Below are 27,488 nucleotides of genomic sequence, written 5' to 3'. Positions count from 1 at the left end.
TATTTACACTCAACAGCTCTGAGAGCTTCAGCTTCTCCACATTTGCATGTTTTACACCCTGATCTTCCCAACTGGAATAAAACACAAGAAAACTGTCTCAAATTTGATGTCCTTCACCAAATTTATACAGATTCAGAGAAAAAAAAATCCTGTGTTCTTGCTAGATATGAACCACCGTATTATCTATTCTACTAGTAATGTGAGGACATTTTGTCTGGTCTTTACACTTGAAAGGTGTGTTTTAAGGTTATGACTTGGTTTGAAGGGTAGGCTCGGAGGATACTTGGGAGAGTCAGGGGCTGGAGGATGGATGAGCTCTCTGAAAGTCCTCACAAAGATAGAAGTACAAGGATGTGTGTGTGTATTCTGTGTTGGACTTACAGCAGGCGCTGTGGACAAACACTTCAGGTGTTAGAGGCAGTCCAAACCCTCATCTTCCATTTTAAACTTAAACTCAAACATCTTTCAATGTTCCAACCTGATGTTTGGAAAATAAAAACCTCCAAAGATTTGATCCAAAGCAGTCGGGCAAACGGTCGAACATCTTTATTCGTGTGTGAAAATCTGACAGATTATTGCACCAGTAAAGAAAAGATGGGTCAGCAGCTTCCTGTCATAAATAGAATCTCTTCTCAATCAATCAGTAACACCTTACTCTGCAAACATTTTCATACTTTACACTCGTCTTTTTTCCTGAAACCTTCTCGCATCTGTTGCTCTTTAATGCACAAACGTATATTTACATTATAAATATACAATCAATACCTGACACCCGTTATTACAGTGTTTGATTAGATCCTCCAGTTTCAACACACACACACACACACACACACACACAAACACACACACCCCTTTGGCGTTCCAGTAAAGGGGCGGAGCTTCTGTCAGAGAAGACGTGTTGGGGGTTCCAGTGCATAGGTTTGAATGTCAGTGGTGTGAATGACGGTGGAGCAGCGACAGGAACAGGAACAGGAACAGGAAGTGCGTCCCTGCCCCAGATCTTCCCAGCAGTCGTCCCACAGACGGCATATGGCTTCTCTCTTCGGTACCAAGAAACGAAGCGCGGAAATAATTAATTTGAGTTTGTGAAAATGGACCTCTGCCCTGAACTCTAAAGACCCTCTGGGATGTTTGGGTCCACAGGTGAAACGTCGACTGAACAGCTAAACTTTTATTTCTTTTCCCAAAAATCCTGACAGCTTAAACCACATAATCCAATACAGATGAAACAATAACCTGCTGAGATAAACCAGGATTAGGGTCAAAACTGTAAAAATGACTTGATTGGATCGGTCTAGAGGTCCAGGTCTGAATATAGATCCAGAAGGAAAGTTCTGGAAATTCTGGAAACTTTAGCTTTTTGGGTTCTTCTCTTCCGTTGCTGGAGCAGAGTTCAGAGGTGTGGAGTGAAATCATGACGACGTTTCTGTTTCCGGCACTGTTGACGGGAACACCTACCGTGTTTATCAGAACATGCAGCGATGGGCGTCCGCTAGAGGGCGCTGGAGAGGCACATGAAGACCAGCACGTGTAAGAAGAACAGATAGAACAGGAAGAAATATCGAGAACGGGCGCGGCTCGTCAGCAGCCTGGAGAAATACAAGCTCCGCCCCCTGAGCCACCGCCTGCACGCCAACACTCCGCCTGTCACCTGCGGACAGAAACAGGAAACAGTCAGGTGATGTTTAAGGTGATGAGGGACGGATGGACAGACGGACGCAGTACCTTCTGGGCCATCAGCGGCTGGCTGGGGTCCAGGCTGGCAGCGCCCCACTCCTCCTCCGTGTCCATGTCGATGCTGACATCTCTCTGGGCGTCTCTGGACAAACTGAAACCAAACACATTTGACCTATAAAACTACAGCGACTACAAATCCTCCCCGACAACGAATGAGCAAAGACCAGCTTAAATATATTACAGTTGCTGTTGCTATGGCGAAAGGCGACACAGGAGGTGAAACTTCCACTAAGACCATTACTATTATTTACCCGCTGGTACCAACTGTGCAGCTGGTTTGATGGTAATCGGAATCAGAACTTTCTTGGGTTCTGATTGGTCAGCATGACCTCATTAACGGCCAATTAATCACCTTTTCACTCGATCCTCAGACAGACGCAGAGCTTCTTCTGCCGACTCTCTCCTGACACGTTCATCAGCCAGACTCTGCTCAACCTCCAGCAGCCTGAAAACACACACACACACACACACACACACACACACACACACACACACACACCACACACACACACACACACACACATTACTATCACCATAAGATCAGACGGTAAATTAACTTATTAATTAGACCTCTTCTCTTCACCTCTCTCTGAACTGATTGGCTTCTGCTCTTTCCTCACCCACGGGGGTGTTGCTTCTCTCCTGGGGGGCTCCAGGTGCCACCTCAGCATATGCTGCCCCCTGGTGGCAACAAGACAGAAACTCCAGTTACACCTTAAACAAGGCATCATTCTCCACTTTAGACCAGCAGCAAAGAGAGGACCAGCAGAAGGTTTATAAGAATCCCGATTGGGGAGGGGGGGTGATCTACCTGGCTGTGACCTTGGACCTGACCTTCCAGCCACTGGCAGCGGGTCTGTGTGTCCCTCAGAGTCTGAGAAACCACCCTCAGCTGAGATGTAACCGTGGCTTTCTCCTCTGCCGCCTGCTGCAGCTGTGAAACACATTCTATTTACACACTCGACATGCAGCCCGACCCAAGACTTACTTTAACCTGATTAAAAAGGTGTTAAACCTCTGAAGGAAATCTGTCTAACAGCCAAGACTTTGGCTCTGGCAGGATAAATGATTTCTCTCCAACAGGAAATCTAATCTCTCCTTGTGTTTGGACTGAAGCTGAACGTGTTTTTGGGGCTGATCCTGGTTCAGCTGCTTTCTTACCTTCTGGTTGAGCTGCTGGAAGTACTGGTCCCGCTGCTGGATCTCATACATGCAGCGCTGCAGGTTGGAGTGGAGCTGGACCCTCTCCGCCTGCAGCCGACCCACCAGCTCCTCGGACCCACTCCCACCTCCTGCAACCAGCTGTTCCTGTCATGTGACAAAAACAAGTGCATCAGAAATGTGCTTTTCTTGCACCACGTGTTACGGGTTTCCAGCTGACCTGGGCCGTCCCAGTGTCCTTCACCTCCACGTCTGAAACGTCTCTGTCGGACGCTCCCAAACTTTGGCTCTTCTGTAGCGTCTGGGCCGATTCTTTCATGTGTAGCTTCGTCTTCTGAAAATGAAGACGAGAAACGTCACTAACTGGTTTTTACAACAGCTTTCCAGAAAACGGACTTAACCAGAAACAACATGACACCGGTAGCATTCCCATTAGAGGTCTTCACCAGTCCAGCTTGACCCGACCGGGTCTCTATTTATACCACCTGGAGCAACAGATCCTGAGTCACTTTGCACTGCAGTTCAACAAGTTAGCGCTGCTAAAGCGGAGCTGGTTTGGGACCCGTGTAGGCCTCTAACAGTCGATAGGACACGAGCCAAAACTGAAGCCAAAACCTCATAATTGGCCCCTGGTGGCTGGCTGCAGTACAGCTATTAACCCTCCTTCATTAGCTCCATGCTAGCAGCTCTGACCAGTACAAACCCACCGTGTTCATATCACCCTCACAATAATGCAACAAATAAGTCATTTTAACTGCAAAGCTATTTTGGCTTCATTTTTGGGCAGCAACAAGTTGGCGAACATCATCTCAAGGAGCCCAAAACTGCACGATCCCATGCAATCAAAGCAATGTCAAAGAAAGAAAGTGGCCCCGCATGCCTGAGCAGAACTGGAGCAGAGATGCAGAACAAGCAGCCAAACAACACTCCAATCGCCGGCTGGCTCCACTTACCGCCTCGCTCTGGACGCCATTGACACCGATTCCTTCGCACCGTTTCACACCGGTGGAGGCCTCAACGTTTGAGCCCTGCCTGGTGTCGACAGCTCTTTTAGCCTTGCTCAACTCCTCCATTAGCCTGTCGCGCTCGTCCTGGAGGCTGCCCATGGACCTGGAGAAGGCTGCCAGCTGCCTGCTGTGGGCGGAGTTCTCCAGGACGGCCTGGGTCAGATCTCTTTCTTTCTCTGACAAGGCCTTGGACAGTTGATCCAGTAACTTGTTCAGCTCGGCGTGGGAGTCTTTGCTTTCTAGGGCGTTTATTTTGAGGAGCAGCACGTCCCTCTGCTTGGCCAGCATGGCGAGGTCAGAGGAGGCGTCCTGCAGGCTACGCTCAACCTTGTTCAACGCGGCCCGAGTTTCCCGGAGCTCTTCGTCATATCTGTTCCTCAGCGTCTTGAAGTCCTCAATGAGCTGATCTCGGTCGTCCTGCAGAGCCGCCATCGCTTTGCACAGGGACTCGTTTTGGAGCCTCGTGTTCCTGCTCCGGGTGTCAGATTCCGACAGCTTCTGCTGGAGCTGGAGCTGATCTTTTGCCAGTTCCGCCGCCCTTTGTTCGGCCGTCTCCCGCTCACGTCTCATCCCCTCCACTTCGCGCCCAAATGCGTCTATCTGACTCTGGTCTTTGTCCTTGGCTTCAGCCGACATTTGCTTTTTCTCTTTCTCCAGCAGCTGGATCTGCTCCTGAAGCCCGTCCGTCAGGGTTCTCTGTGAGAGAAGGTTCTGCTGCAGGTGGCTGCACTCGGCTGCTTTCACTGCCACGGCGTCTTGCAGATCAGCGATGACTCTGCCTTCGTTTGTTGCGCTTCTCTGATTTCTTAGAGTTAGAATCTCCGCTTCCTGTGTCGCCACGCGGTCTTTGAGCTGGGAAATCTCAGCTGCCAGGGCGCCGCTCTCCTCGTCTCTGCGTTGGATCTCCAGCCGAGTCTCTCTGTGCTGTTTCTCAGCAGCAGCTTTCTGGTGTTCCAGGTTCCGGATCACGTCCTGCTGCTTTTGGAGCAGCACCTTCAGCTGGTTGTCCTTCAGGGACAGAACTTGATTCAGATCTTCTCTGTAGCGAACCAGCTGTGCCCTGAGCATTGCGTTCTCAGAATTGAGATCATCCATTTGGTTCAACAGCTTCCGGATTTCCTGCTTCATGCCTTTGGAGACCAGGCGCTCCCCACTCGCGGCGCCGTCCTTCCCCCCCGTGGTTGCGAGAGTTCTTTGTTGTGAAATCAGTCGCTCCCGTTCGCTCTGTAAAGATGCTATTGACTTCTTGAACGACTCCATCTTGACCGCCGTCTGCTCTCTTTCCTGGGACGAGCGGTCCACCTGAACTTGTAAATGTCTGAGCTTGGCTTCCAGCCTCCTCAGCTCCTTCACAGCCGCTTCCCTCCGGTGGCCCAGTGACGCTAGCCTGTCCTCATACGCTGCTGCCTGGGAGCGATGATTAGCCTGGAGCTGTTGGATGTATCCTGACATCTGTCCATCTCTGCAGGACAGTAAGGAGGCGATTTCAGCGTCCTTGCTCTGGAGGAGCGTCTTCAGGTGCACCGTGATCCCTTCTAGTCTCTCCGAGTCAGCTTGCAGCCTGTCGTTCTGAGACCGTAACAGGAGCAGCTGAGCTTCGGCGTCCGCGTTTATCTTCTCCGTGTGCTGCAGCTTCAGCTGCATTCGAGAAACCGCATCTTCTCCGTCAGACAGCTGCCGGTTTTGAACGTTTTTATCTTCTTCGAGTCTCTCAACATGATCGCTGAGGTCCTTGACCTGCGCGGCCATGAGCTCGGCGCTCTCAGACAGTTCGGCGTTGTCGGCGCTCAGGACGAACAGCTGCCTCTGCTGTGCCGCAGCAGCGACGGAGTACTCGTTGATGGTCCTCTCTAGTTTTAAATGAGTCACTCGCAGGTCGTTCATCTCCTTGTCTTTCACTCTCATGTCTTCGAGGAACCGTTTGATCACAAAACCCTGTTCGAGGAGCTGGTTGTCCTTCTCGTTCAAAGCCTTTTGGTAAAGGTGGTTCCAGAGGCTGGAGGCCTCTGCTCCTCCGGGGCTGGAGGACAAAGCAGACAGCTTGGCTTCATTCGTCTTCATGGCTTGTTTTAGAGCATTCATTTCTCCATCCTTAGAGTCCAACTGACGCTTCAGCTCATCAACTTTTTTACTTTCTCCATCCTTAGAGAGGATCAGCTCCTCGATCTGCTGCTGGAACACAAACTCTTTGTGAACGTGAGAGTCTGTCTTCTGCACCGGCTGGGTCTCCTGCAGGACCTGGTTGTCAGGCCTCCTGCTTGATTGGGAGACGTGTGAAGCCATCTGGTCCCTTTCGGACTCGACACTGAGGAGTTTTTCTTTGGCCTGTAGGAGGAGATCCCTCTGCACAGACAGCTCAGCTTCAGCTCGGCCACATTTCTGCTGTAAAGCCGACAGTTCTTCTGAGCTCTTCTTCAGTTCCCTTTTCAGCTCTTCTGCAACTGCCTGAGAGCTCTTTGAAGAGCTCTCCAGTTCTAAAATCACTTCCTGGTATCTGATGCAGTTCTGCTGCAGCTGATTGATCTCCTGATGCTTTTCCTTGAGTAGCTCTTGCAACTCTTTGTTCACGTTTTTGGAACCTTCGTTGCCTCTCTGGACCGTCTTGAGCTTCCCCTCGAACTCTCGCACTAACCTGAGCTGCTCTTCTTCTTTCTCTTGGCGAACTTGGTTGTTCATGTCTTTAGTTGCTGCCAGTTGAGAGCTCAACTCCATCTTTTGAGCTTGCAAAAGAGCGATGGACTCTGTTAGCTCATCGATCTTCTCAGAGTTTCTGAGGGCGACGGTTTCCAAATATTCGTTTTCATTTTTGACTTTGTCTGAAATCTCCTGGACATTTTCCAGCTCCTCCTGCAGGAGAGACTTGTCGTCCTCCAAGATTCTCACCTTCTCATTCAGGCTGACGGTCTCTTGGCTGTGCCCGCTGATGACGTCTCTGAGCTCTTGGATGACGACGTCCTTCTTTCCCAGCTGCAATTCGTGATCATTTTGCATCTTCTCAAGTTGCTGGCAAAGGCTTTGCTTCTCTTTCTGTAGCGAGTTGTTGACTTCCATCTGCGCACCAAGTTCTGATGTCTGGGTCTCCATCTGTGCCGTCAGTGAATTACTCAGGCCGAGTGCCTCGTCCAGTTTGAGCTGCACGCTGCTCGTGTATGTTTTTGATTCCATGCTGGCTTTCTCCAAAGTGTAGGTAGCTTCTTCAAGCTTTGCTGCCATTTCCTTGTTTTCGGAATGTAACTCGGAGAGTTTCTCATCAAGTTCCTCTGAAGACGCTTTGAGTTTGCAGATCTCTGCCTCGAGCTGCCGGTTTCTGTCGGTCAGCTCAGACACCTCAGTTCTGTGGTTTTCTGTCAGCTCCGTCAGCTCTCTTCTAGTATTCCGGTTCTCCTCCTCCAACTCTTCGACCTTACACAGCTTTTCCTTCGAAAACTTGCGCATCTTCTCTTTGATTCCTTCCTGTTCTTCCTCCAGTTTCGCCACCTGCTTCTCCAGCACGTCCCTCTCAGCCTCTAGATGATGGGCCTTCTTGATGGCTTCCTGTCGGTCTCTCTTGGTAGCCTCCAAAACTTGCCTCATCTTTTCCATTTCGCTGCTGATGTTTTCATAGGACTGAAGAAGGGACTCGTACTCCTGTTTCAGTTCAGCGTGTTTTGATTTCCACTTTGACAGCTCGTCAGTCTGGGAGTCTTTGAGAGATTCAAGCTGACAGGAAAAGGCTTCTTTTTGCTGGGTGATGTTCTCTATGGTGAGTTTTAAGCTGTCACAGGCTGCCGACAGACTGTGATTATCACTGAGAAGCTGCTCGACCTCACCTCTGAGCCTGTCCTTGTCTCTGCTCGCAGAAGACGCAGAGCTTTCCAGCTCCATATTTTGCCGTTTTATCTCCTCCAGAGCAGCTTCTAGAGATGAGAACTCCAGTTCTTTGGCTCGCTCTTTATCTGCCTGCCTTTTTATATCCTGCTTCAGTGCCGAATTCTCTTTTATTAGTTCTTTTCTGGAAAGTAACGCTGCTTGAAGCTTCCTAGTTAAAGCGGCAATTTTGCTTTGATTGTCTTGATCGTTTACTGTGCCGTTGTGCTGTGATCTCTGGAGCTCAGCAGCCTCGGTTTTCACCCGCTCCATCGACGCTTCGTGCGCTCCGATCTGCTGCTGGAGCTGCAGCTCCAGCGCAGCGATGAGCTCCTCCTTTTCTGAAAGTTGGGCCTTCGACATCAAAAAGGCTTCTTCTCTTTCCTTGAGTTTGATCTGTAAGTTTTCGTGTCGCTGGCAGGAGAAACACGGCCCGTCCTGGTCATCTCGCCGAGTTTTACAAACCGCACACGTCTTGTCTTTGGCAAACTCTGCCAGTTTCTTGTTCACTGAGCTTATTTCATCCTTCAGCTCACTGATTAATGCCGCGGCCTCAGCTTGTTCCCGTTTCAACACATCCAAACTTCTTTGTTTTTCAGCACACTGCAGTCGGGTCTCCTCCAGCGCTGCAGCTGTCTCCGTATGTTGCTGCAGCGCAGACTCGAGGAGGTTCAGCCGAGACTCCAAAGCGTCTTTTTCACTTATTAAAACGTGTTTCTCCTGCTGCACCCTCAGCTCGAAGGCTTTGAGCGCGTCCCGACGTTCCTCCGCCTGATCCGTTTTCTCCTTAATTTCAGCCTGAGCTTCCTCCAAGTGCTTCTCTGCAGTGAGAAGTTTTGATTTCAACGCTTCGGCTCCTTGTTCTCCGACTGTCAGAGCCTCATCTTTACTCGCCAGCTCCTCGTACATCTTTCCAATTTGAGACTTCAAGTTTTCGAGTTCCATTTGCAAATTTGGCAGCGAATGAGACTGAATCTCTCTCTCACCCATAGTTTTCTTTAAGTCTTGAAGACTTTTATCTCTCTCCTGCATGAGCTGTTTCAACGAAGCCAGCTCATCCTGATCGGATAAAGATGTTTTATTGAGTTCCTCCACTTCCTTAACCTTCTTCTCAAAGTTGAACTGAAGAGCATTCAGGTCATTTGTCTGCTGACGCTGCTGTTCTAAGAGGGCCTGGTGTTCTTCTTTCAGCTCCGTCAACTCCTGCGTCAGTTTCTTCTCACGTTCGTGAGCTTTCTTCGTGGTCTCTTTGCGCGCTAACAGAGCAGCATGAACCTTTTTCTCCAGCTTTGTCTTTTCATGCGTCACCTGAGCGAGCTCTTTTTCCACCTCCTCCACCGCAGCAGAAGCGGTGGAGGACGCGTTCTGGATTTCTTTTTGAAGCTGCTCTAATTTCTGCATCCAGTCTTTCCTTTCCTGTTCGGCAGCTGCGTCTTTCTCAGCGGCGCCGGCCTGCAGCTGCTCCAGCAGGAAGCTTTTCTCCGTCAGTGTTTGCAAAGTCTGTGATAAACGCTGTTCTTTCTCATTTAAGGTGGCTTCCAATAATTGTTTTTCTGACTGGAGCCGTTCGCTTTGTGCTTTCTGTTCTATTATCTGTCCCTCGGTCTCCAGAGTTCCTTTTCTAAGATCAGAAATGTGCTGTTCGTGGCGCTCAGCAGCGGCTCGAGCTTGATCTGCTGCTTCCTTCAGCTGCTCCTGCAGACGTAAAACCTCGGCATTCTCCTCCGTTTGGGCCTCATATTGTTCGACTTTTCTCAGCAGCTCCTTCCTGACCAGGAGAGCGGCCTGAAGCTTCCTCTTGGTCGCGTCTTTTTCTTTAGTCGCCGTGACCAGTTGACTTGTCAGTGCGTCTTTTTCCTGAATCAAGTCAGATTTTTGAGACGTTGCCGCCTCGAGTTCAGCCTGAAGACGTGAAAGCTGCTCGTGCAACTGCTGCGAAATCTCCTCGAACCTCTTTGCAGACGTTGCGTGCTCCTGCTCCAAGCTTTGCAGCTGCCCAACCACAGCGCTGTTTTCTTCTCGGGTTTTTATTCTTTCGTTTGCTGCGCATTCCATAACCTGAGCGATGGAGGCGTCCTTGTCCAGCAGCTGCTGGCTCAGATCAGCCAGCAGCTGCTGCTGCTGGCTGATCTGAGTGTTCATACGACCGATTTGTTCACCTTTTTCTCGCAGTTCAGAGTTTAAACACGAGAGTGTGACAGCAGCATCCTTTGCCCTCTCTACCTCGGCACTGAGCTGACCTTGGAGCTGTTCAACCTTTGTTTGCAGAAGAGCAGTCTGGTGATCTTTCTCATCGCTACATCGCTCTCCTTCGTGGAGCATTTGTTCTGTTCTTTTTAAGTGCGCAACAGTTTGATTTAAGTCACTGTTCAGAGTATCGACTTCACCCTGATGGCTTGCTTCTAACCGTGTAATCATGTTCTGTAGAGACACCTGTTCGTCACTTAAAGCAGGTGACCTCTCACCTGGTGCACAAATGGAAAAACCTCTCTTCTGTAGAAGAGTGTGTAACTGGTGTTGTGCAGCATTTAGAGCCTCTTTTAAACGACTGTTTTCAAACTCCTTCTCCTGCACGGACGCCAACACCTTCTCTAGCTGAACCCTGGACACCGAGGCCTCCAGCTCTTTGGCACTCAGCTGATCTGAACCCTGCCTGATCGCCGAAGACGCCAGAGCCAGTTTCTCCTGCAAACCATCCAAGTCTTGCTTCAAAGCATCTACTTTAATGTCTTTGGATTTCATTTCATTTTCAACACTTTTCAATTGTTCTACAAGTAGATTCTTTTCCTGTTTCTCTCTGTCCAGAACAAACAGCCACTCTCTCTCAGAGTCCTGCAGAACTTGCTCTACCTTTTGAACATTTTCTTTTAACTGACAAAGTTCTTCATCTTGGACACTAACCTTGGTTTGGATGCCATCTCTCTCTGACGTCACTCTCTCCATCATTTCTTTCAAGCTGCTGCACTCTTCCTCCATTTGATGGCATCTATTCTCCAGCTCTTTCTTCTCTGCCAGGGATTTGCTAAATTCCTCTTTCAAATGTGCATTTTCACAGCTGACGGCAGTTAGAAGCTTCCGGTTCTCTTCTTTGGATAAAGCGATCTCCTCTTTTAACCTCTGATTTACTTCCTCAAGCTTCTGCATCTCTGAAACCAGCTGAGATGTGTTTTTGTTCTGCAAGCTGTACTGACTATTGATAGCATGAAGAGCCATTTCTCTCTGCTCCAGGTTCTCTGTCAGAACATTCAACTGTGTAGCAACCTGAAGATACTGGGATTTGAGCTTTTCTATTTCAACAGTCAGCAGGGAGACATTTGCTTGGTGAGAGACCAAAGCTTCATCCTTTTCCTTTGAAAGCTTTGCGTTCAGGTCTTCTGCTTCCTCCAGTTTCTGACAGACTGCAGAGAGCTCACTCCTCAGTGTTTCTGTGGTGCTGCTTGCCCTTTCGCGTTGCCTAGCTGAGTCATCCAGCAGCTTCTGGAGGCCGGACACCTCATCCATCCTTTGGGATAGCTGTCGTCTAGCATCTTGCAGCTCCTCTAAGTTGGCTGCGTATTTCTCTCTTAGGTTGTTGAAGGCACTTTGTGTTTCTTCTGCAGACTTCTTAAGATGTTCAGAGTCTGTGGAAAGCGAGTGAAGTTGACTCTGCAGCTGCGACACCAACTCTGCGCTTTCCGTGAACTGAGTTTTGAAGAGCAACGCCTCATCTGCTCTTCTCTGAACGTCCTGAAGGCATTTAAATTGGTCCGAGAGAGCCACATCCTTCTGCCCCAGAACCCGTTTTAGATCTTCCACTTCCGACGTCCGGGCTTGGAGGGTGTTGTTGAGCTTTTCGACGGACTCTTCCAGGTGGAAAACTTTTTCTTTCAGGCTGCTGCACTCGACCTCCTTGGCCTGTAGATTTGTCCCGAGTGTTTGAACGGCAGCAGCAGACTGACTTTGCCATTCGAGGCTCAACTCTTCTTTCTGCTTCAGACTGTGTTGCAGAGTGGACACTTCTAAACCCGAACTGTCTACTTGATCTCTGAGCCTGCAGACAGAATCCTCGAGGTCGGATATTTTTGCACTTTGACCAACAGCGTCATCAGTCTTCTGCTTCAGCATCTTGTCCAGCTCAGCCATGGAGTCATTAAGCTGCTGGACCAAAGTATCCTTTTGTCGCAGGGCTTCATCTTTCTCTTGCAGGATCACCTGCAGCCTCTCCAGGCCCGAACATTCCGTTTTCAGGCGTGTCACTTCCTCCTGTGACCTGGCCAGCGCTGTCACAGTTTTCTGTAGCTCCGATTTGAACGCTGCACTCTGCTCCTTCAGAGCCTGAGCGTCATCAGTTAAATCCGTCGCCTCTGCGTTCCTCTGCTCCAGCTCTCGTGTTAGCAGACGGTGTTCATCTGCCAGTTTCTGAACTCTGACCTCCATCTCTCGTGCTCTTTCGTTGGCCTCGCCCAGCTGACTGCTGAGCAAAACCACAGACTGGGTTTGTTTATTCAGTTCGTCTCTGCTCATCTGAAACTCTTCCTCTCTTTGTTGTAGCTGCAGTTTTGCCTCAGCACAGTCTCCCCTCACAGTCTCCAACTCAGCCTGCAGCTGAGATACGACACTTTTCTCTCGGCTAATTTCCCTCTGATAAACCTGCCGCTCCTCTGCTCCCTGCTGAATCAGAGCATCTTTCTCCATAATCCCTGACCTGAGGACAGACTCCTGTTCCTGAAGCACCCGGATGGCATCATGAAGTTGCAAAAGCTCATTCTGCTTATCTTCCAGCTGAGACCGCTGCGCCAACGCTGTTTGTTCCTTCTGAGTAAACATCTCTGTGAGTTCAGCGACCTGTTTTTTCAAGCCATCGGCTTCTTCCCTCAGATTCTGGAGCCATCCTTCTTTTTCCTTCAAGACTTTTGAGAGAGCTTCACATTCGTTTGTTTTCTGTAACAAACCCGCAGAGTTCGACTGTTCACTCTCCTGAAGAACCTTTTTGAATCCGTCTGCTGTGGTTGCAAGCTCCTCCTTTTCCTTCAACAACCTATCAATTGCTTGCCTGTCCTCTGCGATCTGCTTTTCAAGCCCAGAAAGAAGTTCTTGAAGTGAGCTTTTGTCAGCATTCAGCTCAGAAACCGCCTTCTCCTTCTGTGCCAACTCCTCCTGTAATCTCTGATTATTTTCTGTCAGGATGTTCACTGTAGCACTGAAGCTGCTGTTCTGCTCCAGAGCTTTCTCCAGCTGTCCATTAAGGTCCAAGAGAACCTGTGAATGATGAGCAAGCTCCTTTTCTTTCGATTCACAGGCAGCGCGGAGCTGGTGGTTTTCCTCCGTCGCTGCCTGAATGTGGCTCTGCAGTTTCACCACCTCCCCCCGTCTCAGCTCAGCATCAGATTCCAGCTCTCTGGCATTTCCCTCCAGGACGCCGATCTGTTCAGTCAAACTCTTGATGGTCTCGTTTGTGACATTCAGCTCCTCTTTGTGTTTTTGGCACTGGTGTTTGACATTTCTTAACGTCTCTTCTCCGTTTTTTATCTGCTGGCACACCTGTGAGTGTTGCTCTCGAAGCGACTCGGCTTCTGCTTGCAGACTGCAAACAGTGATTTTGTGATGACTAACTTCACTCTTCAAACACTGGTTCTCTTTCCAAACTTCCTCCTTCTCCCTGAGCTGACTCTTCAGGCTGCTTTCCTCTTCCTGAAGCTGCATTAGCCGTTTCTGCTGGGCTTCCATTGTCATTTGGAGGTTTCCGAGAGTCCCGTCTTTTCCCGCCACGTCACTCTGCAGCTGATCCACCTTGGAAGTCAGGCTCTGCACGCGCCCCTGCAGCTGTGCCACCTTCTCCCCCTCCTCCCTGAGGGAGCGCTGCAGCCGATTGCATTCATTTGTTTTTTCCAGCAGGATTTCCGAACTGGAGTGCGAGCTTTGCTCCATGACTCTGCTCAGCTCACTATTCTGACGAGTCAGCTCCTCTTTGTCCTTCTGCAGCGCTTCGATGACGGTGCTGTTTTGTGAAACTTGTCTTTCCAACACAGAAACTTCGTCTCGCAAAGATTCTTTTTCACTTCTAAGTTCTGAAATTGTGATTTGACTATCACTTAACTCCTGTTGGAGTCTTGCTGCCTCTGCTGAAAGCTGCTGTACCTGATTCTGATAGGAAGCATTAGAGTCAAGGGCAGATGTGACCTGCTCCTTCAGCTGATGGACATTCTGTTTCTGCATCTCAAACTCCCCAGTCAGAGCCTCCAGGTTTTCTTGCAGCTGCTTTTTCTCGTTTTTCAAGCTGTTTAAAAGGTTCTGGAGGTTGGAAATGTTTTCAGATTTGCTTTGAAGGTCGCTGCTCATCTTCTCCCTTTCTGAATCCCTTGTTTTTAATGCATCCTCGAATCTCTGCCTCTCCTCCTCCACCTGGGCCCCAGCTTCTTTCAACTGGATTTCCAGTGATGCTATGATTTGCTCTTTCTCTTTCATTTCCCCTCTAATGATGTCTTCAGTGCGTGTTTGCTCCTCTAACTGCTGGGACACCACATGCATTTCATTTCTGTATTTTTCCACCTGGGAACAAAGTCTATTTTGCTCATCTTTAGAAGATTTGAGCTCTTTCTCAAATGACTGTTCTTTATTACTGAACTGCTGCTGGAGCTCTAAAGCCTCCTGGAGCTTCTGGGCAGATGACATCAGCTGTTCCTTCAGGGACGCGATGTGCATTTCACATTCAGAGAGATGATGACAATGACTCTGCATCTGTTTCTGAATCTCCCCCCGAAGCTCCTGGATAGCCTTCTTGTCGTCGTCAGCTTGCTTCACCAATGTTTCAACTTCAGCTGTTTTTGAGTCTCTGAGGTCTCTGGCCTTCAGCAGCTCCATCTCAGTGTCCTTCAGGTTCTCCGTCAACTCAGTGATCTTGTTTTCCAGGGTCCGCTGGTCCGAGTTCTGCGACTCCCTCAGGATACTGACCTCCCGTTCAGCCTTACTCAGAGCATTTTCTACTTGAATCAGGTTGTCCTCTTTCATTTTAAGGTCTTGTTTTAGTGCGATGAGCTGCTCTGTATATTCTGAGATGTTCCCAGAAAGAGCAGATATCTCTTTGTCCTTTTCCAGCAGGACATCTTTAAGACTGTCTATCTCCCTCTCACAGCTTTGAAGGTCATGAATGAGCTGGGCTCGCTCTTCCAAGTAGGCAGTATTTAGTTTGTCCAGCTCCTCGTTTGTCTGATCCACTTCTGTTTGCAGTGTGTCTATGGTGACTTCCTGCTTCTGTGTCTGAGAAAGGAAGATGAAATACAATGCTGGTGAATTGACTGTGATGAGACAGCAAGTTTTGTTTTGACCTGTGATGACAGGAACGCACCTTCTCCTTCAGCAGACTCAGCTTCTGCGTGAGGTCGGCTACTTCTGATTTTAACTCGCCACATTGTTTTTCTGAGCCGCTGCATTTCTGAGAGATGTTCTCAAGCTGGACAGAAAAAAACAAAAAAACAAAGTATTAGTAAATGTTGACATGGAACTCACAAAAAAACAGCACACTTACAGATTGCTCAGTCTGAAGGAGCTTGTCCGACACCTCTTTGAACTGGGTTTCTTTTAGGCTCAGAGACTCTCGGAGGCTGCTGACTAGCTCCAGTTTCTCAGACGTTTTGGCCAACGTGTTTTCCTTCTCCACGAGGGAACTTTCCAGCGACTCCTGCATGTCACTCAGCCTGAAGGAACCAATTAAACAGCGAGTTTAATTACGACTTCTACATAATCAGAAATGAAAGGCAGTTACTTTAAAAGGCAACAACCATCTGTGTGTGGGAGGAACAGGCAGATGCCTCCAGTTGTTTAATGACAATGTAATTTGTGTTCTTTTTGTGTTGGATTGCATAAACACGAGGGATCGGGCGACATCTGACTGGGACCGTGACAGAGTTTAAAAGCATTTTCCTGCTACTTGACATAAAAATTTGATCAAAATTCTCAAGTGATAAAAAGACAATAAAAAAACATGAATAATGGAAATTGGGAGAAGCAAGCACCATCTATAATTTATCATATATTTGAGTATACACTTCGGAAATGTGCTACAAATTTAAAAATCAGGAAGTAAAAACTAAGTAAACTATCTAAAACTAACCTGACAGGACTATTAAAAGCTCAAAAGTGTTTTTTAAATAAATCATCAGGTGTATGAGATGAGAGAAATGATGGATAACGGCCTCTTGCCCAAAGGCATCTGGGATTGGCTCCAGCCCCACTGTGACCCCCGTAAGGGAGAAGCAATAGAAAAGGACGGAGGGATGAAGGTACCCTTGGAGCTGCTCATTGAGGCTGGTCACCAGCAGCTGATGTTTCTCTGCGTCTCTGCTCTGCTGATGTCGAACGCTGGCAAGTTGGCTCTGCAGTTTCTCTAACTCATTCTGTCATTGCAGAGAAACAGACCAATGTGCAGGGATTAGACTCTTAAACAAGACAACGACAATCTGCCCACAGACAGAGACAGACAGATGGGATTTATCAGTGCTGTTGTCGAAATCACCGTCAGAACATCAGAAACTCCGTCACCATCCTGACAAGGACCGTTTGTCTACACGACCAGTGAGTATTAACATGCACACCACTCTGTTAGCCGGCACCGCCAGAGACTGTGCTCTCCAGCGCACACAAACACACACACAGACCCAACACACCTGAGAGACCCAAAACGGCTGCTCATCTTCATCTACATCAAACGTCACCTGTGTTAGAAGGCTTTGTTACAACATCCTTCTCCTCGGGAGGGGAAACATGCAAGTCGCTCATCATACGCATCAGTAAGTTTGTTATATTTCCAGACTGAGGGGGAAGATTGCATGAAAGCTGCCCCGGATAAGCCCTGGAAGGTTACCTGTAAAGTCTCAACACGAGCCTGAAGCTGCAAGCGGTCCTCCAGGTCTTGGCAGCGCTCCTCCAGGCTTAGAATCTGCTCCTGCAGTTGATTCCTTTCGAGCTCCAGCTCCTCCACAACAGACCTCAAACCATCTGGGCTCCCCATGAGACAAAGAGGCATTAGAGAGACAGCTCCGACTTTCTCAGGATCTTTTATGAACACATCAAACTTCTAATCAGTCACTATTAACGGGGATTTCCTGCACAGATGTTTTGCAGTAAAAAGCCCACGTGGGAATCGATTCTATCTCCTATTAGTTGTCAGAATAAACAGCAAAGGTTTGAGAAGAAAGCAGAAGATGCAGAGCAGGAGTCCCCATCAGAATCAAAGGGACTTTTATGGATTTCCTGTTCTGCGCGCATTCATCCGCACAGAGTCAGTGGAAGGAAGCTACAAGGGGCTATTTAAATACCGTTTTCACGTATTCAACATTAACTAGCAGCAGTGGAAGGGCTGTGAATATGAAGGAAGTGAAGACTCTTAAAAAGCACACTGGCAGGTTCGCTTTGAAGAATTAAGCTTTACAGAACTACTTCGTCAAGACAATCATCTGGCGTATTTTCGGGTTTCGCTACAACCAAAGGCTGAAGACAAAGAAGGCGCAATAAAAGGAAAAGGAAAGAATAGAGCATGCCAAGAGCGGAAATAAAATAAATGAACTTACCACAGATCGCTCACACATTTACATGATGACAAAAATATTCTGAGGCATAACCCCAACAAACACTAGCCAGCTTCAACCAGCATGCACATGTCCAAAGAAAATACTGAAAACTGGTGGAAAAGCATGTCAATGAAGGATGGAACTCTGGTCTTCAGTTATTTTAGCAGGCAATATTGTTAACCTGGCTGATTTCCCAGGTTGGAGAAAGGCCCAACGCGGACCACTCAGAAGTGACACGGACACGCCGGGTTAGATTAAACATTACAACAACAGATCAACAGCCACAACTTAACACGTCTGTTATGGGGAAAATAAATTTCCTGAATGTGGAGATGACAGCGTGCATGCCGGCTTGAACCGTCTAGAGGGTGTCACACCTGTGTCAGGAGTACTGTGCTCAGGCCACCAACCTCCCATGTTCTCTCCCTCCATCGGGGTGGTGCTCTCAGAGGTGCTCCGAGGGTCCTGGAACTGAGACTGCCCGTCAAACTCAAAGTCCTCCTGGAGGTCACACAGACGGAGGTTTAGCGTGGACAAAAAGCTCAATTTAAGCTTTCAACACGGAAAAGAAAACTATTGCTTTAAAGAGATAAAGGCATCCTGAGAGACTGGACTCTGCTTACTCCGATAACCCCACAGAGGAAACAGTAGAACAGGGAGAACTTATTGAGTTCAATTCCAGTTTTGGGGATCTGTCTCATTGGCAAGAGCCACAAGGAAACATCAACCTATTGGCACAACAATTATGATCTCACAAGACCCCAGTCGAGAACTAGTCCTATCAGTTATAGCATATAAACAAGAGAATTATAGCCAACACCCTGTTTTTATTATGTCATTGATATTTCCTGACGTCCTCTAATTGGCACTTTGAAATTTTGTCTCTTCCATTGTTTTAATTGTATGACTTGGTGTCCCTCTCCTGTAATGGGAGGTTTAGTTACAGACTGCCTTATTGTGCTTCGTGCCTGATAATCTACAACAGATGTCTAACAAAAGAGCTGATATTCAACAATGGCAACAAAAACAACCCATTACAAAGAAAATGGCTTAAAAAGAAAAATCTACAAATCTATTTACTAATTGTTCTGAAGGTCACTGAAATGATGGCCGACATTTAAGGCAGATCCACAATATTTCATGAGCTTTACCATCTACAGGTAGACCACATGTACGTGCCTGTACTGGGGACCACCCACCTGTAGGCTTCGTTGGGACGGAGCTGCCGGCTTCTTGGCCCTGTGCTGGCCGAGCCCCCTCGCTTGAGCAAGCTCCTCCTCCAACTCCTGCTGTCGAGTTTCCAGTGCTGAATCGGAGCAGCCAGGAAAGAACCAGTCATCCTCAATCAGTTTTGTGCCACAGGGAAAAGGGGGATGTAGGTTTGATTGAGAGATGTATCGATGAATGGAACGCAGGGACCAGCAGGACAGAGTGAAGGCGGAGTGAAAGGAGACGGGACTGAGCGGGCGCAGAGGGGTGGGACATGGCATGATGAAGAGGGAGGTGAGGCACTTTACACACTATACACACACTCTGCAACACAGGAAATGTCTCATCCAGAATAGAGCGATGATGGAGAAAGGTGGAGACTGAAGAATTCTGTGAAATCTGGACATGTTTGCACTTTTATGTCTGCAGAAGACAGCAGAGGAGCACGTCAGGAGCGACACTGTGTTCAGAGCCATGCACAGCTGAACTGCAGGGTAAAGAAAAGCATTCAAACACTGGCAAAAGCAAATAAAAGTGCCTGTGGGGGCGTAGAAGAACCTCGAATTTAAAGATTTGTTTGTTCTGCAGCAGAGGGGAGCACGGGACAAGAGCTGAGGAGCTTCCCTCAGTGGATCAGGCTTTTCTTTCATTTAGCAGGAAAGATGCAAGCAGGTGACACCAAATGGAAAAATATAGGATGTTCCCATCTGTTTTGTGACAACAAGCTGATTTAAAGCTGGAGCGGCAGCTCAAAGCAAAGGTGGAGCAGAGGAAGAGGAGGAGTTAAGAAGATGAAGCTGTGTTCAGAGTGAGCTCAGTGGGCCAGCAGCAGCAGCAGAGGCAGCTTGAATCTTGTGCTGCGATTCTAATCAACTGGAAACAAAACTGAAACTGCCTCCATTTCTGTGCCAACACAACTGCAACAGTGAGGAACACATTAGAACATGCAGCAGAAGAGCTCGCAAAAGGTTTAGACACAGGAGAAATCCCAAATATCAACAGGCAAGAGTCAGGCAAACCATTTCAAGCCAGGTCGCAGGTAGTCCTCCAGAACTTTGCCAGACTGTTCCACAACAGCAGCTTCAGTGATTAAACGTGTTACTGCTCATCTCTGAGATGCAGATGTGCTGCTCACCTCAAGACTGCAGCGTTCAGGCTGAAGCAGCATTTTTACTCTGATTGTCTGTTTAGCCATGTAGCTGAAATGCGTGTTTGATTTTCCTTATTTAACGTGTTAAGTTAGTAATTAATTGAAATTTTCAAACATCAGATTTGCAGATTGTTCTAATAAATTAAGCAGATATCCAGAGAGCCAACTACTTATGCTCAATCCAGTCTGCGACAGCACAGTCTGAAGGTGTTAGCCTCATTTTAAATGACTTTGAGGAGAATTATTCTTTTATGAAAAACATTAGTCGCTACGGTTAGTGCAACACAAACCCTCCAACCACAAATCAGAAACGACTATGTTGACAATGATAAATTAAAAGATTGATAACGGAAGGATGGGGGGAACAGACAGAAGGACAGAATGATTTGGAAGACACGCTTACAAGGAACTCAGGAGATGGAGGAGAAAACCAAAAGATTCTACACGTGCAGCCGGCTGCTGTACTGCCGGCAGCTCACCCAGTTAAACCAGCAGGGAGCTGCAGGAAGTACAGCCTAATCAGGCTGCAACGCAGGGACGGAGGAGCCTGCGTGCACAAAACTGATGGGAAACTGTTCTGATTGGCTGCTCCCATCCCTGGAGCAGGGGCTGGAGGGGGCGGAGTGAGGGGAGGGCGAAGGTCCGTGAGATGGGAGGCAACGTGGAGCAAACGCTCCCCGTTAATGGTGAGGGGAAAAAATGAAGAGACAGACAGTAACGTTCAGTCAGACAGCAGCTGACAGTCAGTCACCATACACTCGTGCACGCTGACGCTAAAGGCTGGTGGTAGTGAGTGTTGCAGCTGCTCTACCAGCAGTTACGGCTACTCGTGGTAGTTGCGCTTCCTGTTTACAATACTTTTAAAACATCTGTATTAGGATTCCGGATGTGTTTAAAGATATAGGAATTCAATAAACAACATTAAATAACAGATTTGTGTATTTTAAGCAGTGTTAGTTGAGCATCAGGCGACAGGAGGACACACCCAGTCCGTGTGGTTTTCCCTTTCATCTATAGACTCCGCCTCTGTTGATGCTATGACTCCGCCCAGCAGCAGTCTTACCCTCTCTCTCCTCCTCCATGTGGCTGATGCGCAAGGCCATGGCGGCCTTCTCCTCCTTGGCTCGCTCTCTGGCGCTGGCGGCCTCGGCGACCATCTCCTGCCACTCCAACACCTGACTCTGAGCGTCGTCGGCACTGCCCGACTCGCTGGCCTGTCAGCAGACAGGAGAACCCGAGTTAGGCACTAAGATGAGTCCATTCATGCATTTACAGTGCGTCCGACTTGTTTTTGTGGACTGAAACCTGAGGGCCCGGACCTGAGATGCAGCCCTCTTGGTGAACTGCTCCAGGTCTGCCTGAAGTGTCCGCTGCTGCTCCTCGTATGCCGCCAACTTAGCCTGCAGCATTTCTGTCAGGACACCACAGGAGGGCGAGATGAAGGGGAGAAATGCAAACGTGCTGCGTTCTAGTGGGGGTCGTCATTTACCGTTCTTTGCTTGGAGCTCGTCGTATTGCTCCAGTTTGCAAAGGTTTTCTTCTCTCTCCTCCTCCAGCGCTGTGATACGACTCTGCAGAGAAATTAGGTCCAGGTGGGCATCGCCCGCCTGGGAAAGTGACGGTGAGTTAGGACTGAATGGTTTTATGCTTTTACCTTGACACAATTAATAACGGCTGTTATTAATCAACCTGGATTTTCTTTAACTCCTCCTCCAACTGTCTGATTCTGGACTTCGACCAGGCCTTCATTTTCAGGAATTTGGCCTCTGACCTGCTGGCGTCTTCTGTTTTCTGCTTTGCTTGTGCTACAGACAAAAAATGGGAAGAAATTCTGAAATCAATGGTGAGATTTATTTATTTTTTATTAGTGGGCGCAACATGTACAGCCATCAGGTGTTGCTTTGCTCATTAGCAGAGCATCGCTGGACACTGCAGCAGATCCAGACCTTCTGTCAGCCTCGTGAGCACAAAGGAATGAGGAAAACACTGATAACAAACAATGTCTTTCAACAGGTTTTTAAACAGTTGTGTGACGCAGTTGTGTGGCTGCAGCTCCATTCACCATGTTTCACACGCATAAGGTAAGAAAGTTAAAAGCAAAGCTGAAGATCTGAAGTTCCTTGAGAACAGTGAGACTGGTAAACACTGACCTTCCAGCTCAGCTATTCTGTGGACAGAAGCTGCATCCACGGGAGCCCTTTCGCTTCCCGAGGCCTCTCGGCTGGTGGACGGTGCAGCCACAGTCGCCCTCCTCAGCTCCTCCATCTGCCCCAGGAGCTCCTGCTGCGTCTGGGCCAGCTGGGCCTGATGCTGCTCGCTCAGACGCTGAATCTCAGCACGCTGCTTCTCCATCATGTCGCGTAGCTGCGCACGCATCACATGCTTCTCTGCCTCCATCTTGGCCTCCAGGCTCTCGCGTTCCACTTGTAGCCGGTGCAGACGTTCCATTAGATCCTGTGGTGAGACATGACAAAACCCACTCAGGCTTAATGCGAGAAGAACACCTTATTCCTGAACTGATGAAATGACTGGTTTGATGGACTCATCAATCACTGAGAACTAACATCGTGGACCAGCAGAGGACAGTAAAAACACATTCAATACTTGTGTTTCCTTTCTGCCCATTTTGTATAGTGAACAGCGTTTGGATTACATCAGCTCCCCTTAGGATGAATAGCTGTGATTCCAAATCCTCTTCTAAAAGTCCATAACATACCTGCAGGTTTTGGAGCACATCACAACACACCAACCCGAGGAAAGCATTTGTGTTCAGTAATGCTGACCTTTATCTGCTGGTCCCTGCCATCCACCTCCCCCTGCAGAACATTGATGACCTGCGTTTTTCCCAGCAGCACCTCCTCCTTCTCGTGGAGCTTCTGCTTCAGGGCCTTCAGAAGCTGAAGAGGAGGTGGTGAAGGTATGACAGACAATCAACACTTGAACATTCAAGGCTAAGCATGGTTTATAATTCTAAATCAGACAATATTTGTGCTTCATACAACCGTACAACATTTTACTGCTACACTGTTTAAAGAAGATTGTGTAAACAAGTACTAACATAATTTCTTTACTCTTCTAATCGGTATTTTAAATTTTCTCATTTATATCTCTTAAATTTCTTTCAGGAAGAACAGGATCATTAGGCAAAGGTCACTACCTGCTCCAGATCTGCACTGGCATCAGACTTAGCAGCTAATTTGAAGAGTTCTTGTTCGTGCATCTGGCTGACCTCCATCAGCTGGTTATCCTTCTGAATAATGATGTCTTTGAACGTCTGGATCTACACACACCCGAACAAGATCACAGGTCAGGAAAATAACAGACAACAGCAAAAAGGCTCAACTGAGCACTTAAACCCACGTTCTCTTTGTACATGATCTCCTTCCGTGTGTACTGCTCCTTCTCTGTGACCAGGAGCTCCTTCAGGCTCTCCGACTGCTCCTGCAGCAGACTGTAACGCTCCTCCGACTCCCCCACCTTCCGGGTCAGACTCTGAACCAGCAGCTGCAACTCCTGCACCGCCCCGCTGGCCTCTGAGGTCTGTGGGGAAAGCACAAGGACTCAGCAAAACAAAAGATGTTGACTCTTGATTGACATCATCTTCTCTGTAATGCTGCAGGTGTTGGGTCCACACTGAGACCTGTGCTGGTGCAGGCGTGAAGCTCTGATCTCCTGACAGCGCCGTTTGCAGGTGGACAATGTAAGCCTCTTTTTCAGTCAGCTTCCTGTCTCTCTCTATCAGCATAGCATCCATTTCTTCGCCTCGCAGCCGCTGTGACTCTACCTCCTTCCTCTGTGGTAAAATTGTCAGAAAGACAAACAGATTCTACGTGTCTGAGCAAAATAGTTGTTTTTTTTTTTAAAGCCTCCTGCATTAAAGATTAAATGAACGCCACATTATTGGGTATATAAGGTAGAAAGACCCCTGCTTGAAAACATCGGTTATATTGAAGTGTTCTGCTAAAGGACCATAGAATAGAATGCATCTTTTCTGGGGATAATCTTTAACAATTAATGTCCGGGTCATTCTCAAGCAGCCTGTTTTTGTGGTATCGCCACAACATTCACCTTGTTGTCCAGTTCCTCCACTCGCTGAGCTAGCTGCTGCTCCAGTTCCTCAACCTTCTTCTTCAGCAGGACAATCTTACCCCGACTGGCCTGGTCTGCTCCTTCAGATGACCCCTATAAGTAGCATATATCTAATAACTATGGTGCTTTTGTGCCCCAAAGTAAAATAGTCAGTGGCGCATCGAAGTGACGTGCACCTTCTTGCTGCGTGTGGGCGTGTCCGGACCTCCCTGCTGTCTCCTCAGCTCCTCCAGCTGAATCGTGAGGGACGTTACCTTGGCTTTATTCTGAAGCCGCAGCTTTGACAGTTTGGCCTCGGATGCTTCCTTCTCTGCCTGCAGGGACACAAAATCACGCTCGTTCTCAGGTGAAATGTTTGAGTACAGGAAGAATTTGAGGCTCCTGTAAAATGTAGAGAGAACTGATGAGAACTGTCAGCTGTGACAGATTTTACGGCTGCAATCGACCTTCCGCTTCTGAGGCGGCTGCCAAATTTTGCATATTTATGGAAAAGGTAATTTCAGAGACGGAGCTGAGGGCCCTACGGCTGCAGCCTTAGTCTGGAACACCAACATGTCTGAACTGAGGAGTTAATTACAGATATTTCCGTTACCACGCTAACTTCTGAAGACCTTGTTAACTAGTAATAGTCAACCCAACATATGGCATGTGCTAGCGTGACGACGTCAATATTTGCTTCAACAGCTTCTGAAGCGCACAAGAAATTGTGGCACCCCCACATTCCTGTCTTTATGGCTGTGTTTTAGACTTTGACTTGACAGTTTAATAGTTAACTCCTGTCTGTCCTGGGTGGTCAGCGGGAGTAGCTCCGACACAATTGTATTTCAGTATTTTAGAACAGTGTCGTGCAAGCACAACTGTTTGGTCATCAGCAAGAGGAAGTTTTTCAAAGCATTTACTAACCACGTGATGGTTCATTTCAAGGAAGGGGTTAGGCTAAAATGAATACTGTTGGATCCTCATCCATCATGTCACCTCACCTTCAGCTGGTCATCTTTGGAGCAAAGCGCTGCATCCTTCTCCCGGATCATCTCCTTCAGCTGAGCGACCAGGCGCTCAGTGTGGGTGAGCCGTTCAGCCATTTCCTCCACTGCTGTCTCTCCAGGGGCGGCAGCCGGAGACGAGCCTGGACCCTGAGGAGGGTTGGCCTTGTTAGATTAAAACACTCTTCAACACACCTGAGGCCTGAAGATAGTCCTGCCCACCCTGGAGAGCTTCAACCTATCAGGCATCAACCAACTAACTTCATGTCCTCTCCGTATATCCAGTCTTAGGTGTTCCTCTAGGGATCTGCCAACATCATCATCCCTCTACCAACCTATTCACTGGCCCTTCCCTGGATGAGTCCAAACCATCTCTGTCTGGTCTCTGTGAACATCTAACATGCGCTGTCCCTCTGGTGGACTCCTGATCCTCTCCTTCCTCTTTACTCCAGAAGAGTACCCCAACATCGTCATCTCTTACATCTCTAGCTCTACTCTCACTCTCCTAACTGAACCCTCCTAAAACTCCACAGCTATGTCTCCTGGACACTCCCATACCTCCCCAGGGGTCATCAGAAACAATTGCCAATCCACTCATCACACATAATTCTGCATTCTGAATTTATTGTGGACATGAAACACCTGTTACAGAAAATGAAGTTTTTTAGTGTTCTCAAAGACCCCCTTTTCCACTTTATAGGCTGATCCGAGACAAGAACTGAATTTGGGTGGGCTGTGATGGAGCAATTCTGGTTTCTGCTGACCTCTGGACCCCCCGGCATCTGTCACCTGACCCTGATTACAATGAGAGTCCATAAGAAGACTGAAAGATCAGTACTTACTGCAGAGCCAGACTCTGCCTCCTCCCCGGAAAACCATTTCAGCATGGTTTCACCTGAGACCTGTAACACACACACACACACGCACACACACACACACACACACTTCAGAATTTCAATGTCACACTCAATGATGTTGTGTTAGTTGGCTTGTCTGGAATATAAAGAAATTCATCATTCATTTGACTCATTTCTGTCGTAAATGTCTCAAGTCTGAACTTTTAAATGAGCTTTTGTGGATGAAAAGATGCTCAAGTTAATCTTTTAACTTTAGGCTCAAAAACCCAAAGTGTAATCATACAAAACGTAGAGTGGAAGAGAACAGATACTTTTGTCTATAAAGTAAATATATAGATTATTAAAATATACAGAGTTTGTTTGTGACTTCATGACTAAATCACATAAATAAAGTAAAACCAAACAGGAATGTTGTTCATACTACACGAACAAACCAGTGCTGGTTCCAGTAAAATGCCCAATATGGAATTATTTGTATTGCTCTTTGTTTCCAAGTGCCCTGCCACAAATATACCACATATCAGCAATCTGATGACATTTGAAAGTCATGAGGCTTGGCTCATAATGGAATTCCAACCACTAATCGACAGGCTGTCGATGTTTAAGCTGAAGTCTGAAGCTACAAGGAGCAGCACTCATATTGTATTCAAATGAGTGACAATGACTAAATTCAAATAAAACCAGGCATCCAGGAAGAGCAGGAGGACACAGACCATTAGAAAAGAGAGCGACAGAATAAATGCTGTCAGGGGCTGGTCTGCTAACACCGAATGGCCCTCATTTTGAGGCCCAGCAGATCCAGCTCATTCAACCAGCAGCAGAATCAACCCATGTGACGCAGGGACGGTCAGGTCAAACTGGTTCCATCGTACACACCAGGTATCATCTGTAGCTAAAACCAGCGCCTGTAGAGTTTTATGCAACCTGTTCATACCGGCACTAAATTTCTGTCAAGGACCAAATCAGTATAATAGAAGATCTGCAGACAGGAGGCAACAATAAAGTTGGAACCTGTCACCTATAGGACTAGTTCTTAAACTGTCTTCGGAACATGCACGTAGAAAGCAATCGGCAGTTGACAAAGCTGGAGAAAATATCCTGTGCCATACAAGCCTAGTTCCTAATGGTTATAATGGGTAAATGAAGTATTATACATTAGCCAAGTTAATGACATTAGTTTGCATCTCGGGCAGTACACGGTTAATTTTAACAGCAAAATTGGAACAAATCTGTCGGCTGAAGACCTGTGAGCTCACGATGGTCGTTGTGATGTCGGACTGCAACGGAATTGTGCAGCAACTGAGTCTAAAATTGATATTAAACAAACTAGCGTCTTGAGAGCCTTGCAGCTAGATGCTAATGTAGCTTAGCAGCCAACTACATCTCCATAACCAGATTTACAGACATAGCACAATTAGTTTTAAGTGATTACCGGATTCAAAACTTCATGAAGTGCCGACTTCGCTATCTGCAACTGCGAAGAATCCTCGGAATTTACATCTTATTCCACTTCTAAATCGCATAGATACGCAGAGTTACGCATCATTCACATTTGTCAACAGACCGTGCGCATGCGCAGCCTTGTTACCATAAACCCGGAAGTTGCTCTTCAAGGTACTTTAGTCTTATCGCCAGATTTTACATTATTTACCTTAACATTCTAAATTAAGGCATATTACTATATTTTATAAAGGTGTACTCTAATCGGCCTAATGAATGTTTTTCTCTGAGAACAGAGACGTAGTGTTACCCCAAAGAGTAACAAATACTCCAAGATTTACGCACATAATTAGTTCCGTTTCGGGTATTAAGAGCGACCCGCTAGTCTTACTGCAGTGGTCCATTCAATTTGTCATCTCTCTCACGCACACCTGCACGCACTCACATAAACACCTGCTTGGTTG

At 47.7% G+C, this 27,488-nt stretch overlaps 1 protein-coding gene across 7 annotated transcripts; it reads right to left on the bottom strand.

Moving 5' to 3' along the window:
- Positions 1-531: 531 nt before the first annotated feature.
- LOC130519622 (golgin subfamily B member 1-like) lies at positions 532-27,178 on the bottom strand. 7 transcript variants are annotated; one of them, XM_057023149.1, is made up of 30 exons: positions 27,017-27,178; positions 25,570-25,629; positions 24,725-24,877; positions 23,921-24,058; positions 23,724-23,837; positions 23,296-23,448; positions 23,016-23,195; positions 22,813-22,935; positions 22,439-22,552; positions 21,806-22,109; positions 21,345-21,460; positions 21,145-21,262; positions 20,975-21,066; positions 20,719-20,869; positions 18,496-18,647; positions 17,674-17,797; positions 16,591-16,724; positions 16,394-16,441; positions 16,014-16,123; positions 15,256-15,424; positions 15,076-15,180; positions 3,852-14,987; positions 3,119-3,232; positions 2,899-3,045; positions 2,549-2,671; positions 2,321-2,418; positions 2,090-2,182; positions 1,726-1,828; positions 1,459-1,651; positions 532-1,040 (listed from the first exon to the last, which is right to left on the bottom strand). In XM_057023149.1, the coding sequence occupies exons 2-29, from the start codon at positions 25,612-25,614 to the stop codon at positions 1,493-1,495; spliced, it is 14,616 nt and encodes a 4,871-aa protein (XP_056879129.1). In that variant the 5' UTR covers positions 25,615-25,629; positions 27,017-27,178; the 3' UTR covers positions 532-1,040; positions 1,459-1,492. The 7 variants fall into 7 exon arrangements, with proteins under 7 accessions (XP_056879129.1, XP_056879133.1, XP_056879138.1 ...); XM_057023153.1 differs by having other exon boundaries at positions 17,707-17,797; XM_057023158.1 differs by having other exon boundaries at positions 18,496-18,602.
- Positions 27,179-27,488: the final 310 nt, after the last annotated feature.

This window comes from Takifugu flavidus, chromosome 2, assembly GCF_003711565.1.
Source record: "Takifugu flavidus isolate HTHZ2018 chromosome 2, ASM371156v2, whole genome shotgun sequence".
Lineage (NCBI taxonomy): Eukaryota > Metazoa > Chordata > Actinopteri > Tetraodontiformes > Tetraodontidae > Takifugu > Takifugu flavidus.
This window is presented reverse-complemented; position numbering and strand designations above follow the sequence as displayed.

Excerpts from the sequence above, each read along its gene's own strand:
- LOC130519622 (XM_057023149.1), bottom strand. The coding sequence starts at position 25,614 with ATGCTGAAATGGTTTTCCGGGGAGGAGGCAGAGTCTGGCTCTGCA. Across the intron at positions 22,553-22,812 it reads CCAGTGCAGATCTGGAGCAG|CTTCTGAAGGCCCTGAAGCA; the intron begins GTAGTGACCTTT and ends CCTCCTCTTCAG. Across the intron at positions 16,124-16,393 it reads AGCCGTTTTGGGTCTCTCAG|AATGAGTTAGAGAAACTGCA; the intron begins GTGTGTTGGGTC and ends CTGCAATGACAG.